Consider the following 16608-nt stretch of genomic DNA (forward strand, 5'->3'; position numbering starts at 1 on the left):
CCTTTGGTTCCCATTCACGGATATACTGCTGGAGGTCCTCTATGGGGAGTGACTGCAGGTGTGGCACAACATGCGCTTACAACCTTGAAAGGCTGAGACCCCTTTCACTAGCACCTGTGAAACATCCTTGTCAGCCTGGTAGGACTACCACCAGTTAATCGTTCGATATAAGCACGGTCCGCTATCGGGATTATATCGTGCCAGAAGCCATCTTCAGTAGCATGTAACGTTATAAAGAGCAACCCAAGGTTAAATTGGATATTTTGGAGAAAACATTTTATACGACATGAATATACATATACTAGATGGAGGCCCGATGCGATCGCATCAGGAGGTCACAGTGCTCTGCACGTGGGATTACTGTTACAAATAGAGAGATCTACTCCCCTTCCGACGGCCCCCGATCTCCTCTCCACGCTCCTGGCATCTTCCAGTCCCAGTAATGCTTAGCGCGAAGGACCTGAGATGACGGCATTCTCGCGAGAATGCGAAGTCATCAGAGGTCTTTCGCGCAAAGCATTACTGGGACTGGAAGATGTCGGGTGCGTGGTGAGAGGAGGGAAAGAGTCCGGGGGCCGTCGGAAGGTGAGTATATCACTATTTTTTATTTTAATTCTATTTTTTACAGGTTTATGGTACCCAGGGCCTGGAGGAGAGTCTCCTCTCCTCTGGACCCTGGGTACCATGCGCACAATGAGCGCTGCATCGGTCATCTCCCGGCTGTGTCGCCGATGATCTCCGGGCGGCAGGAGATGACCCGCGCCAACCGTCGGGAGATCAGCGGCTAGCGCCAATTCGCGGCCGAACTGCGCCTGTCGCTGATTGGTCGCGCCCGGCCGGCCGCAACCAATCAACGACGCGGGATTTCCATTACAAAGAGACAGACAGAATTAGACGATTATATAGTAGATGATGGTCAAAAATGCAAACGCAGGTGGTAGTACAATAAGTATAAGCAGATGTTACAAAAATCAGTTACCAGTTAGTTGTTAGGCCTTGGAGGTGGCAGCTACATGGGAGGTGTGGGGTGCTAGCTGTTTTCGATTTCTTCAAACACGATACACAGCATGATCTCTCTTAGAAGACAACAAGGGCCACAACCTCATGAGTACATAAGGCTACTTTCACACTAGCGTATGGAAGAGCTGCGGAGGGCTGCGGGCTTCCTCCATGAAGCTCCGCCCCCTGCCACGCCTCCTCCGTTCAGCCCTGCCTCTGTCGGCATGCGGCCTGCGTACCCTATCTTTAGCATTGGGTACGCAGGCCGTGCCGATGAATGCAGATGCTTCCGCATGCGTCTTTTTGACGGTGCAGCGACTGCACCAAAATGCAACACTTTGCGTTTGGCGCAGGTCGCCGCACCATCAAAAAGACGCATGCGTAATTTTCTTTAAGTGTTTGCAGTGTGCTTTTTTTCTGTATCATGTCAATTCTTTTTGCGTTTCTGCAGCGTTTTTCACCCATTCAATTGAGTCAGTCAAATCTGCAGCAAATACGCAGGCATAAAAATGTTTGCGGATTTGCTGAATTTTTGTTTTGCATTTTACCGGCTTCCTGTGATTTTTCCCACGCTGTCATCCGTGTGACAGCGTGGGGAACACTGGCGAGGTAGTTCTTATCAGTGGTAATGCTACCACCGGTAAGACCGTCAGTCAGAGCGCTGCGGGATCATGCTGTCAGATGTCAGCATGACCCCCCAGCTGTGACTGTGACCCGCAGCAGTGACCCGCGGTAACACTACTGCCGGTAGATGTTACCGTCGGTCAGAGCATTGCGGGGTCATGCTGTCAGCGTGACCCCACAGCTGTCTGTGACTGTGACCAGAAGCAGTGACATGCGGTAAAAAACTTTAACGCAGGTCAGCAGGCGTGGGTTGATGAGACTACTGTTCCCATCGGGCTACGTCTGCTGTCACTGATAACACTGACAGCAGGTGCCGCTGATGGGAGATGTATTCTCACCTAACACTAAATCACCAACGCCCTCGTCTCCTAGAAATATTTTAAAATAATAAACTACCATATATTCACCTGTCCGCCTTAGTCCACGTAATCCAGATTGTCCCACAGCAATCTCAAGTGTGGAACAGCCACATCGGGAGGCTCTCACTTACGGCACCGCTGCGTGAGAACTTTCTCACACACCAGTGGTGCCGTAAGGGAGATCACTGGAGCTGATCTGCTGATGAACTCCGGTGAATTCTCTCAACAGCAGCTCAGTGCTATACACTGCGGAGGGATTACCTCCTGTCAGTGTATCCCTGGCTGTCTTTGAGAGCAGTCACATCAGGGTCTGCTCTCAAAGTGATCAGGATCGTCGTGGGACATTATGGATTATCTTCTTGATGGACAGGTGAGGAATATTGTGGTTTATTTTAGTTTTTTTTGCAGGAGACGTTGACTTCGGTGGATTAGGCATTCAGTAAGTATAGTTTAATTAAGATTCATTAAGAGTATGTGTCATTATTTCAAATAAAGGACTTTATTTTGGGTGTCTGCGTTTTTATACAACATCCCAGTGTGGTTACTAATTGATAGGTGTCTTATAGATGCCTCTCCATTACTAACCTATGGGGTTAATCTGGGGGTTAATATGGGGTTAATCTGCAGGTTAATTGCGTTGAGAACCTGCCCAGCGCCTGCACTTGGACACCACTGCCTGGAGGAAATGAACTTTATTCCAGGCATTGTTCAAGGGGCCAGTGGTTCAGCCACCGCTCAGGGTATAGAGGGCGGCAGCTGTGACAACTGACCCCTAATGCCGAGTGAGCTGTCATGCTGTACCAGGGCGTGGTTACATCTGCCATTTATGTACACAGAGCGGTGACTGAACCCGCACCAACACTGCCCCCTGTAACGCTGCCAGTCGGAATAAAGTTTGTTTTCTCCTGGCAGCTGGGTTTAACCCCTTCACTGCCAAGGGTGGTTTGCACGATAACTCCCGGGCCAATTTTTACAATTCTGACCACTGTCCCTTTTATGAGGTAATAACTCTGAAACGCTTCTATGGATCCCGGTGATTCTGACATTGTTTTCTCGTGACATATTGTACTTCATGTTAGTGGTAAAATTTCATTCAAATAACTTGCGTTTATTTGTGAAAAAAAAATGGAAGTTTGGCGAAAATTTTTAAAATTTCGCAAGATACGGCACACAAAAAACTTAATAAATAACATTTCCCACATGTTTACTTTACAACAGCACAATTTTCGAACCAAAATTTTTTTTTTTGTTAGGAAGTTATAAGGGTTAAAAGTTGACCAGCAATTTCTCATTTTTGCAACACCATTTTATTTTTACGGACCACATCACATTTGAAGCCACGTTGAGCGGTCTATGATATGATAGAAAATACCCAAAAGTGACACCATTCTAAAAACTGCACCCCTTAAAGTGCTCAAAACCACATTCAAGAAGTTTATTAACCCTTCAGGTGCGTCACAGGAATTTTTTTGATTATTTAAAAAAAATGAACATTTAACTTTTTTTCACAAAAAAAAAAACTTCAGGTTCAATTTTTTTTATTTTACCAAGGGTAACAGGAGAAATTGGACTGGAAAAGTTATTGTGCAATTTGTCCTGAGTACGCTGATACCTGATATGTGGGGGGAACCACTGTTTCGGCGCATGGCAGAGCTCAGAATGGAAGGAGCGCCGTTTGACTTTTTCAATGCAAAATTGGCTGGAATACAGATCGGACGCCATGTCACGTTTGGAGAGCCCCTGATGTACCTAAACAGTGGAAACCCCCCACAAGTGACCCCATTTTGGAAACTAGACCCCACAAGGAACTTATCTAGATATGTGGTGAATACTTTGAACCCACAAGGGCTTCACAGAAGTTTATAACGTACAGCGGTACAATTAAAAAAAGTCATATTTTTTCCACAAAAATGATCTCTTCACCCCCAATTTTTATTTTCCAAGGGTAACAGGACCCTAAAAGTTATTATGCAATTTGTCCTGAGTACGCTGATACCCCATATGTGGGTGTAAACGACTATTTGGGCGCATGGCAGAGCTCAGAAAGGAAGCAGCGCCATTTGACTTTTTTGGCTGGAATTGAGATCGGACACCATGTCGCGTTTGGAAAGCCCCTGATGTACCAAAACAGTGAAAACCCCCCACAAATGACCCCATTTTGGAAACTAGACCCCCTAAGGAACTTATCTAGATGTGTGGTGAGTACTTTGAACCCCCAGTGTTTCACAGAAATTTATAACGACCGGGTGTGAAAATAAAAAAAATCGTATTTTTTCAACAAACATGATCTTTTAGTCCCCTTTTTTTTTTATTTTCCCAAGGGTAACAGGAGAAATTGGACCCCAAAAGTTGTTGTCCAATTTGTCTTGAGTACCCTGATACCCCATATGTGGGAGAAAACTACTTTATGGGCACACGTCGGGGCTCTGAAGGGAAGTAGTGACGTTTTGGAATGCAGTCTTTGATGGAATGGTCTGCGGGTGTCATGTGCGTTTGGAGAGCCCCTGATGTACCTAAACTATTGAAACTCCCCACAAGTGACCCCATTTTGGAAGCTAGACCCCCCCACGGAACTTATCTAGATGTGTGGTGAGCACTTTGAACCCCCAAGTGCTTCACAGAAGTTTATAACGCCCGGGCGTGAAAATAAGAAAATGATTTTTTTTTCCACAAAAATGATATTTTTGCCCCCAATTTTTTATTTTCCTAAGGGTAACAGGAGAAATGGACCCCAAAAGTTGTTTTGCAATTTGTCCTGAGTAGACTGATACCCTATATGTGGGGGTAAAACACTGTTTGGGCGCATGGTAGACCTTGGAAGGGAAGGAGCACCATTTGACTTTTTCAACACAGAATTGGCTGGAATTGAGATCAGACGCCATGTTGCATTTGGAGAGCCCCTGATGTGCCCAAACAGTGGAAACCCCCAATTCTAACTGCAACCCGAACCCCAACACACCCCTAACCCTAATCTCAGCTCTAACCCTAGCCCTAATGGGAAAATGGAAATAAATACATTTTCTTTTAATTTTATTATTTTTCCCTAACTAAGGGGGTGATAACGGGGGGTTTGATTTACTATTTATGGCGGATTTTATTTTTGGCAGCTGTCACACGCTAAAAGACGCTTTTTATTGTGAAAAATAATGATTTATTATCATACCGCTGAACAAAAAGTGAAATAACGCGCGATCAAAAAGGCGCATATAAATATCCATGGTACCGCTGAAAACGTCATCTTGTCCCGCAAAAAACGAGCCGCCATACGGCATCATTAGCAAAAAAATAAAAAGTTATCGCTCGCAGAATAAAGCAATGCAAAAATAGTTATTTTTTATATAAAATTGTTTTCATTGCATAAAAGCGCCAAAACATAAAAACGACCTAAATGAGGTATCGCTGTAACCGTACTGACCCGAAGAATAAAACCGCTTTATCAATTTTACCGCACGCAGAACGGTGTAAACGCACCCCCCAAAAGAAATTCATGAAACGCTGGTTTTTGTTCATTCTGCGTCCCAAAAATCGGAATAAAAAGCGATCAAAAGATGTCATGTGCCCGAAAATGATACCAATAAAAACGTCTACTCGTCCCGCAAAAAATAAGACCTCAAATGACTCGGTGGGTCAAAGTATGGAAAAATTATAGCCCTCAATATGTGGTGATGTAAAAACTATTTTTGCTTTGTTTTTTATTTTTTAAGGGGTTCGCTAAAGGGGTTAACTAATGGGACAGTTTTATAGGGCGGGTCGTTACGGACGCGGCGATACCAAATATGTGTACTTTTATTTTTTTTTTATTTCCCAATAATGATTTTATTAGGGAATATTTTTTTTTTTAAATTTATTTAGCGTTTTTTTTTTTTTTAAGATTATTTTTACACTTTTTTTTTTTTAACTTTATAACATTGTCCCAGGGGGGGCATAACTGTCCTGTGACAGATCGCTGATCTGTCACATCACAGGTCACTGTGACAGAGCAGTGATCTGTCACAGGCATAGACGCAGACTTTCTCATGCCTGCGCTTTGCAGGCACTGAAGAAGCCAGCTCCCTGCAGGCCCCCGAAGGGAAAGAGCCCCCCGCAGCAACGTTGCACATTGCGCTGCTGTGGGGGGCTCAGGGAAGCACGGAGGGAGCCCCCTCCCTGCCGATGCTTCCCTTTAACCCCCCGGTACACCGAGATCGTGTTTGATCGCGGTCTGCAAGGGGTTAGTGTGTCGGGGGCTGACACATTGTGCTGGGTGTCAGCTGTGATAATCAGCTGACACCCGGTCGCGATCAGCGGCGCTCACCACGTGGGCACCGCTGATCGCTATGACGTAATATTCCGTCCATGGAACTTAGGGCCCAGGTCACATGGACGGAATATTACGTCCAATGTAGGAAAGGGGTTAAGTGCAAGCACTGGACAGGTTCACAATGCCAATGACCTGCAGATTAACCCCATAGCTGCAGATTGTTTTTGTTTTTTATTTTTTTAGTTTAAAAAATATTGATATCTACCAGCAGGTGGCAATAGATCATTTGTTAACATTGAACTTAATGCATCAGGCTAAGAAGAATAAAAGTAGCGCATTCCTGTTAATATGCATATCCTTGTAAAGAAATCATTTTACACCTATGTCTCACGTCTATTTATTTTCTGATAGCCATGGCAGTCAGAATAACTAAAACTTAAGGCCCCGTCACACATTGCGATTTCGCTAGCGAGATCGCTGCTGAGTCACAAGTTTTGTGACACAACAGCGATCTCACCAGCGAGATCGCTGTGTGTGACAGCGATCAGCGACCGGCCCCCCTGCCGGTATCGCTGATCGCTCTGGGAAATTTCTGGACATTTCTTTAGTCGCTGATCTCCCGCTGGCCAGCACGCATCGCTGCCTGTGACAGGCGGGAGATCAGCGATAAAATAAAAATCAAAAAATTAAAAAAAATTATTATTCTCACCTTCCGACGTCCCGCGCAGCATTCCCGCCTCTCTCCACGCTCCGGTCCCAGTAATCCTTTCCGAGAATTACCGCGAGAATTCGCGATCCCGCGAGAACGGACGTCATCGCGGTAATTCTCTCAAAGGATTACTGGGACCGGAGCGTGGAGAGAGGCGGGAATGCTGCTCGGGACGTCGGAAGGTGAGAATAACAATATTTTTTATTTTAATTCTATTTTTGACATGAATCAGCGCTGAACACAGCGATGCCGCGCGCGCGCGGAGTTGCTGTGCTAATCGCTGATGAAGCTGCCTCTTTGACAGCTCACCAGCGATCACATAGTGACTCACCAGCGATCCTGACACGTTGATGTCGTTGTCGGGATCGCTGGTAAGTCGCTATGTGTGACGGGGCCTTTAGTGTTAAGTATCCCCCATCTTTTCAGGAAAGCTTACAGCCTGCAATAACCTTTCTTCTGCCTCACCACCGCCTGAGTTGCTGCCTCATCAACACCAGAGCTGCTGCACCCCCGACCTTCTGTCTTTTCCCCGCTATCCCGTAGAATGTAAGTCCGCAAGGACAGGGTCCTCTCCCCTCTGTACCAGTCTGTCATTGTAAATTTGTTGTGGAAACTTGTTTACTGCTAACGATATCTATAACTTTGTATGTAACCCCCCTTCTCATGTACAGCACCATGGAATTAATGGCGCTATATAAATAATAATAATAAAAAAAAAAGTATCTAGTTAAGTGAGGCCAGCAGGTAAAAGGTTTGTTTGTTATAATATTCAAGAGTGTTTTTGTCTTTCAGGTTGGTTATTATGTGAAACGTGGTTGCCAAAAAGGTTCGGTTGAGCTTGAATTGTAAGCATTACTTTTTTCAAATGTCTTTAATTGTTTTATGTAACCCCCCTTGCTTCCTAGGCTCATATAATGGCATCACTACAAACAAATATGTAGTTATAAGGGCTATCCGAAACTTTCTATTTTTTGCCATGGGGCTAAGAACCTGTTCTGCCCGGCAACGACCTCTGCCGGATCACAGTGGTCTCAGACCGCTCCTGGTCTAGATACTGATGTCTTGCTGATTTGACTATTCCCCCGCTGACTAAGTCCTGGAAGCCGGCTGTAAATCAGCCTAATGTCTGCGGTGACACAGCAGGCCAGAAGAGGATGAGCTGCTCTGTTTACAAGTGGTGAAATGAAGCCATAGAATCGCTGGGTGAGTCGTCCAAGAGCATCCCGTGGAGAACAGGCAGGTTGTTTGCTATCATCTGCATTTAGTTCTTAGCCCTATGCACAAAAAAATGAAAATTTTTTTTTATAGTTTTGCCTCTACGTTGTGGCCATTACCTTAGAGATTCCACTCTGTGCATGTACTGCTTTCTCTTTCTGATGCTGACTATTCCTATGCAGACAGCAACACACTGAGGAATGAGAAGACAACCCCACAGCATAGCATTGACAAACGGCTGCTCTCCTCACTGTAGAATGATGACATGTCCTGGAGCTCTCATCTCTGGTACTTCTCTTATACAGCTGGCAGCTCTGCCAATCTGAAGCAGGCATCCACACACAAGTGGGGAAATGTACTGGCAGCATAGCAGACCTGAGTATGGTTAACAGCTTTCATCTCCAGCATTCAGTGTGGGGGGTAGGACAGTACAACAGATTTGGGAGCACTACACTTTCTTTGACAAAGCTAATGTCTCTTTGGTTTTGCCATTAAAGCTCATTTGTATTTCAGAGGTGAGCTACTAGAAATGTTTAACAACCAAGACAAAAAAGTATATGCAAATAGCCAGGGATCACCAAAGAATAAACAAATTTTTATTAGAGGACAACACACAGTATAAAAACACTTGGACAACACCATGGACTACAAATAAATGATCCATAGTGTAGAGTGTAATACTCAGACCTACTAGCTGTAAAATTACAAGTACATAAGTCACAATATCTTGCGTAGTCCCGAAGATAGAAAATATGTATAATATAATAACAGTCAAGTTGGCCTCAATGTGTCCTGTTAAATATATATGCATGCTGTCAGCAAGGAACTTACCTTGAGGTAGACACATTAGGTGTCGATACGTGTGGGACTATGTACCTACATAGCCGGCCTGCTTGCATATGGGGGCGACTGTAATATCTGGTCAGGGCTAAGTATTTATCACAGAATTGCTTTCTTATCCCCGTTCTTTTATCCTCCTTTTTCCTTATGCTATGCCATTGTTCATTGTGCCTAATCATGTGCTGGAATTTATTTATTTTTTGTGGTATAGTACAGCAGTTGTTTTGTAGTCCATGTTGTGGACTTTCAGTGTTTTTAAACTGTGTGTTCTCTAATAAAAATGTGTTTATTTGTTGAGGCATGCCATATAGTACCAGTTCCCGCTTTCTAGAAGGCTAATATCTAAATATCCGTTGATAGGAGTATTATCAACTCAAGGGACCACAGGTGTGATATCCTCCCTATATACCTTCCTGTTGAACACCAGGATTGCGTCCACTCAGCTAGCTGTAAAGGGTAAATGGAAGCATCTAATCCCCTCTATTACAGATGATCAATGGGAGGACGCAATGGAAGCGCATATGGTGGCATCTCCAGCTGCGAACAACAAGTTAATTATATATACTTCATCAATCCTATTTAACCCCAAGTAGACTATATAAATTTGGTAGAAGGACATCTGATGAATGTCACAGGTGTGGGGATGGTGGTGTGGATTTCTGACATCTCATTTGGAACTGCAGAATTATAAAAAGATACTGGAATGATGTAATAGCTACTTTGGAGCAGATAATTGGGATACCGATTGAATGTTGCCCAGAGTTATGTATTCTGGGTGTGGTGGATGAGGAAAAATGGACCCATTATGATAGAATATTTCTCCGGGAAGTTCTATTTATGGCCAGAAAAGCGATAGCACTGAGATGGATGGGTGGGAGGTCCCCTTCAATTCAGCAATGGAAAAAGTTAGTGAATGATGTGATTCCATACGAAATTATACTATATAGGCGTAGAGGGTGCTCCCGGAAGTTTCACAGGATTTGGGAGAGATGGTGTGACTCACCCTTGACACATCTGGCCCCTGATACTATATCTCATCAATTTTGCGGTATAACCCCTGAAACATACCTTCTTAGGCTAATTTCACACTTGCTTTTTTTTCCAGCGCGTTTTTAGCGCAAAAAAACGCATAGAAAAAACACATACAAATGCATACAAACGCTGCGTTTTTTTCAAGCATTTTTATGCGCATGCAGGAAAAAAAACGCAGCGTTTTTGTGCGTTTGTATGCGTTTTTTGTGTGTTTGCGTTTTTTTACAGATTTTTGGACAACCCCCCAAAAAAGAAAAAAAAAAACATTCAACAACACACAAGACCAATGGGACTTCATTGTGGGTGTGGTATGTTAATATATAGACCCTGTCTACAGTATTCTTCACATTTGCTTGATTCTTCTCGTGACCATGGATCTGCGCTGGAAGAGTTTTCACTTCAACTTGGATTTGGACATCGCGATGGCTCAGGCGTATGCAGTTGCTTGCCATGAACAAAGGAAGAGAGAGAGGCAGCGAAGACGGCAGCGGCGGCGTATGTGGATACATCCGATTGTTGAACTCCGGGAGAGCCGTGGGGCATACCACACCCTCTACAGCGAGCTCCAGGCAAACCCGGAGAAATTTACAGATTATATCCGGATGTCCCAAGAAAGTTTCAGGGATTTGCTTGCTCGTGTCCAACAATCCATCCGGAGACAGGACACACAGCTCCGTCGTGCTATTCCTCCTGAGGAACGGCTACTGGTGACATTACGGTACGTAATATTTAAAAACCAAGGGGTGCGGTCTGATTGCTTTTTTTTCTTAAATTTAATATTCAAAACCTTGGGTAATTAGTTTTCGTGAATGTACTAATATTTTATTTTATAGTTTTTTAAAATAATATACATAAATATTAATTTAACTTCTTTCTCTGTTCACAGATTCCTGGCAACTGGAGCAACCCTATCTTCACTACACTTCCAGTACCGTATTGGAATCTCTACCTTGTCTGGAATTGTTGCGGACACCTGCCGGGCTCGCTGGAATGTTCTTTGTCCAGAATTTATGCCCCTGCCCACCGCTGAAAAGTGGATGGAAATTGCTGACAAATTCTGGACAGTATGCAATTTCCCCAACTGTTTGGGAGCTGTTGATGGTAAACACATACGGATCATCAAACCCAAAAGAACGGGATCTGAGTACTATAATTACAAAAAGTACTTTTCAATAGTACTCATGGCCATTGCGGATGCCGGATATATGTTTGTAGCAGTGGACATTGGAGCATTTGGCCGTGGTAATGACTCACAGGCTTTTAAAAACTCAGACATGGGCCGGAGGTTGTATGGCAACCAATTTAATTTCCCTATGCCACGACCTCTTCCTCACACCGAAGCTCCGCCACTGCCCTTTGTAATGGTTGGCGATGAGGCTTTTCAAATGTGCGGAAACTTACTGAAACCCTACTCCAGCCGGGACTTGGACCACACCAAAAAAATATTTAATTACAGGCTGACCAGGGCCAGAAGAACTGTCGAGTGTGCTTTTGGGATTCTTGTCTCCAGATGGCGAATTCTCGGCACGGCCATTAATCTTAAACTTGAAACAGTCGATGAGGTGGTGAAGGCCTGTGTGGTTCTACATAACTTTGTGATGGCTAAAGAGCACCCGACCTTTGAACTCGACGATGATGCTCCTAACCCATTGCCTGAATTCACTCAGCACCCTCTCAGGTCATCCGTTGAAGTTGGCCAAATGAGGGACCAATTTGCGGCCTACTTTATTTCTGATGTAGGACGGGTGCACTGGCAAGATGAAATGGTGTAATGTTTTTGTTTGTTTATGTTAATAAAAAACCTTATTTGATACCATTACTGAGTGCACTATATTTTTTAAACTCCAATTAAATAAAAAACTTCCCATGTATAACTGTGAAGTTTTTGATGTTCACACACCTGGGCAGGTAAATACACATATGAGTTAAAATGCAGCATTGCTAGTCTGCGTGAAATATATTGGAACGTAAGCAAAGCTGCATGTTAAATCTGATGCGTATTAACCAGTCCATGAATCAGGAAACCAATTTTTTTCAAGAGAACATTGTCCAACTAGTTAAAAAGTGTGTGATTTTTTTCAAAACCCAACCCCAATGAAAGTCAATGGGGAATACAAGTCAGCATTGAGTGGATGAATGTAATCAGCTCAATTCCAACTTTTATTTTGGTAAAACTCGAGTTATTACACTAGGCCTTGGTATGACTATACTAGGCCGTGGTATTTCACTTATGAGTATACTAGGCCTTGGGCCTACTAGTATAGTAATATGTGAAATACCACGGCCTAGTATAGTCATACCAAGGCCTGCTGTAATAACTCGATTTTTACAAACTAGGATCTTGTTTCACGAAAAACAAACTGGTGAAACTTGACTAAAAAAAGAAAGAAACTTATTTTTTTAAACAAGTTTCAACAGTTTGTTTTTCATGAAACCAGATCCTAGTTGGTAAAACTCGAGTTATTACACTAGGCCTTGGTATGACTATACTAGGCCGTGGTATTTCACATATGACTATACTAGGCCTTGGGTTGGTTTTTAACATGTATTTACCCATCAGTGTGTGTGAGCGGCGCAAACAACATTAATCAAACTTTGTAATGGTGAACCACAAATGTAAATTTATTTTTAACCACAAAAATAAACAAAAAAATTATTTTTTTCGGCGTTTGGGGGCAGATGGTTTCAATTTGGGGGTGTGCAGGGAATATGCAACACTTGCAGTTGAAGACGGTGTTTGAGGAGAAGGGGCAACAAAACTTGTGGGGGAAGGTAGTCCAGTTAAGGGAATTAAACTAGGAACACTTGGAGGAGAGGAAATCTGTTCAGGTACATTTGTTGTAATGGCATGTCGCCGTAGGCTTGTGTGCCTGGACCGACTTTGGCCCAATGCCCGCCTTGATTGATTTCGCCTTGAACTTGGGGCAAATATTGTGTAGGTCCCCCGTCTGCTGAGGTGGCTGCTGCTGAGGTGGCTGCTGCTGAGGTGGCGGCTGCTGCTGAGGTGGCGGCTGCTGCTGCTGCTGAGGTGGCGGCTGCTGCTGCTGCTGAGGTGGCGGCTGCTGCTGCTGCTGAGGTGGCGGCTGCTGCTGCTGCTGAGGTGACTGCTGCTGCTGCTCTTGGTTGGCAGTGCTCGTCCTTGCAGGAGGACTGGTGGCGGCATTGATGGTCCAGGTTTGCGGAGTGGTGGTGGCAGGGCTACTACATGTTGTTGTAGCGGCAGGGCTGTTCCATGTTTGCCTAGTGGTGGCTGAGCTCCACGCATGCATGGGAGTGGCGGTGGTGCTCCAGACAGGAGCAGCGCTTGCCATGGTGGTGTCGGTGAAGTGACCAGCTGCACTCAGACTTGTGGTGGTGTAACGGTGGGTTTCCTGGCTTTGAATAGAGGTGTCCGTGCAGTGGTATGCAGCACAAGTCGGTAGTGAGGTGAAGCGAGTCAATGGTGGCACAGGTGGAAATGACACCACTGACTGCTGACCGTACCGATTATGCTGCATAGCCTGCAAGAAAGCATTGTTGCAGGCCTGCAGCACATTCAGCTGTTGCTCAGGACTAAGGTGTTCCGCCATGCCCTTTTCAATCTTACTAAAAAAATGGTGTGCTGGTCTGTTGAGGTCGGCCTCCAGACGGTCAAGGCGCTGTTCTACAGAATTGAAGCGGTGTTCAAAGTGGTTAAAACCACGTTCCATGAGTGCAAAGCCGCTTTCAACTGTCGGACAGCGACTTCAGGCTGGAATTAAAGGCCTCGCTCAAATGCATAAACTCGGGCAAGACATTCCTGTCCAAGGCCCTCTGCCGCTGGCGGGTAGTGCCCGCATAACCAGTGGCAGAGACCTGGGACAGGGGAACACCTGATGGCCCAGCTTCCTGGTCACCAGCTGTGTGTGTGGCTGACCTGCAAGGTGCTTCATGGCTGTCGGATGGCTGGGACGGGTCAGAGGACGTACGAGGAAGGACCGCTCTAGGGCCAGGTTGCAGGGTGCTGCTACAGGTGCTGTGGAAGAAAGGAAAATCATTACTACCATGCCTTTACAAGAAGCATCAGCTGTGGATTAGAAAAACACAGATTAATAAAACTAAAAACCCAAAATTTATAATACTTACGATCTCGTGGCAAGGACCGGTCTCAGGAACTGCAACGCGTGATAGTGACGGTATCTAGTTCTGGTCCTTGACGCAGATCCACTGCGAACCTGGCCCTCAGCACGAACATCACTGTTGAAGCGGTCCTTGATCGAACGCCAACGTGTTCGGACTTTGTCCACTGTTGGGAAAAAAAACCCAGTGCCATCAAGGACAACATTCACTGCGGCACAATACAGCAATACAATACTCAAAGCAGTCACTGTAGAGCCCGATGACACTGTTGGGTTTCCTGCTAGAATATACCTAGCACGAAACCCAACAGTGCCATCAAGGACAACAGTCACTGCGGCACAATACAGCAATACAATACTCAAAGCAGTCACTGTAGAGCCCGATTACACTGTTGGGTTTCCTGCTAGAATATACCTAGCACGAAACCCAACAGTGCCGTCAAGGACAACAGTCACTACGGCACAATACAGAGCAGGGAAATACTCACTAAACGCCTTTTTGGAGGATGCTGTGGCGCTGTCCCAGCCATCCATCAACGCTGCGGCCACCTCATTCCATAGCCGCCGGGTCACCACATTGTCCTTGTACAGCCGGTCACGGCTGTCCCACAACGGCGCACGCTCCTGGACCAGGCTGATGAGCTGCTCATTATCCAGGTAGACGTCTTCATCCCGTTGTGGAACCTAGACAAAACACATTCATTAGAATAATCAAATTTAAATTGAATAAAAAGTTACAAAAAAAAGAAACATAAAAAAGAGTAAAAATAGAAGATAAAAAATAAAGAACATTACAAATCATTTGATACATACATTCCGTATCACCACCGGGACTTGGATTCGCTGCTCCTGCTCTTCGCCCTCAGTAGTCCCGTCCGCAGAAGATGATGATGATGTCTTAAAAAAGTTGAAAAAAACGTAAGAGATTTGGAGTAGCAGCAGATATACTTACCAGATGCACGAAAATAATCACCTCACGGTCTGCTTGCGCCAATTCCTGCCGCGATGGGGAATATTCTGATTCTGAAGACATACTGCATGTAAAAATAATAAAAATCATTAGTACATACATAATTTAAAAGGACAGGCATATGATGTAATAATACTCACATTCTTGACGCTGATAGAAGATGGGTTCCTTGGTGACTGTCTGCTCTCCAATCTGTCAGTGTAGTAGTGGCAGAGTTTTAGCAGGCACCTCCTTTATATAGACTTTTTTTTTTTACTTTAGAATTTTCTAACTAGTACAACTAGTGGACACCACCAAAAAAACGCAGCGCTAAAAAAACGCATACATGCGCATGCCAGTGCGCACGTATGCGCATCCATAGGCCATAATGGCCGTTTTTAGCGCAAAACGTGCGCATACTTGCGCATGCGCTTTTTTGCAGTGCTTGGGCGGACCAAAAAATGCAACATGTAGCGTCTGTAAAATACAAACGCACACCCCAAAAAAAGCAGCGCATGAAAAACGCATACGTGCGCATGCCAGCGCGCACGTATGCGCGGCCATGTTAAATATAGGGGAAAAAAAACGCATGCGCACGTATGCGTTTTTTTCAAGCGCAAAAAAACGCAAATGTGAAACCAGCCTTAAATGCATGAAAGTGATGCTACGAGGGATCTTAGGAATGAGTGTCTATTATAATCTGAATAAATACAGACTCAAATTCTGATAAAGAACCGGCTGGTTTAATGGTGCAATGCTTTGTAGAAACGTTATTTGTATTGTTTGTTTATACTATTATTGAAAGTATGCTTACATATCTACTTTGGATGGTAATTATATGCTGATCCGAATTCTATACTGCATTATTATTTGCTTGTTGTGTTAATTTGTGGGATCTTTCAATAAAAAGAGTTTAAAAAAAAAAAAAGTGTTTATTCTTTGATGATCCCTGGCTATTTGCATATACTTTTTTGTCTTTGTTGTTATGTCTATACTGATATGCATTAGGTGATCCCAGCTTAGCTATTTAGTGGATTGTGCCCGCTTATATTCATTTACTCTACTAGAAATGTTTGGAAATAGACTCAACTCTGTAGCACTTCTCCTCCCTCCCCATAGGGATTGCCAGAGATGAGAGCTGAAAGCTATTAATCACACTCAGGTCTGCTATGCACAAGTTATCTATCTGCAGTGAGGAGAGCAGGCACTGTATTATTTGTCAATACATGTCTCTCACTGAGCCTGTTCTAAGCTATTCTGGGTGGCATGGTCTTCTTTTCCCACTGTGTTGCTGCATGCTTGATTGGTTAGCTTCACAAAGAGACAGAAGTACACGCCCCCATGGAGTACCCCCAAAAATACCTGTAAAAAAAATAAGTATTTAATTGCCAAATACTTTGATTGCTAATATCTCCACAATGGAGATGCAAAATAAAACGTTATTCTGCCCAGCAGTGCCTGATCCATCATGTGTCCAGCTCAACATTAAAACAATTAGTTGAATGTAACTGCAAATGTGTGCGACTCTATCCATAGCAGTTACA

The 16608-nt window shown here is 44.3% G+C and overlaps 1 protein-coding gene across 4 annotated transcripts in view; it reads left to right on the top strand.

The window, feature by feature from the left end:
• Positions 1–16608, top strand: part of SMC5 (structural maintenance of chromosomes 5) — a 344009-nt gene that overhangs the window by 5612 nt on the left and 321789 nt on the right. For all 4 annotated transcript variants that reach the window (XM_073543725.1, XM_073543726.1, XM_073543723.1 and 1 more), the window contains exon 3: positions 7724–7776. In XM_073543725.1, coding sequence (XP_073399826.1) covers positions 7724–7776 — 53 coding nt within the window. The remainder of the gene's footprint in view (positions 1–7723; positions 7777–16608) is intronic.

This window comes from Dendrobates tinctorius, unplaced genomic scaffold (assembly GCF_039654945.1).
Source record: "Dendrobates tinctorius isolate UK_male_01 unplaced genomic scaffold, ASM3965494v1 ptg000134l, whole genome shotgun sequence".
Lineage (NCBI taxonomy): Eukaryota > Metazoa > Chordata > Amphibia > Anura > Dendrobatidae > Dendrobates > Dendrobates tinctorius.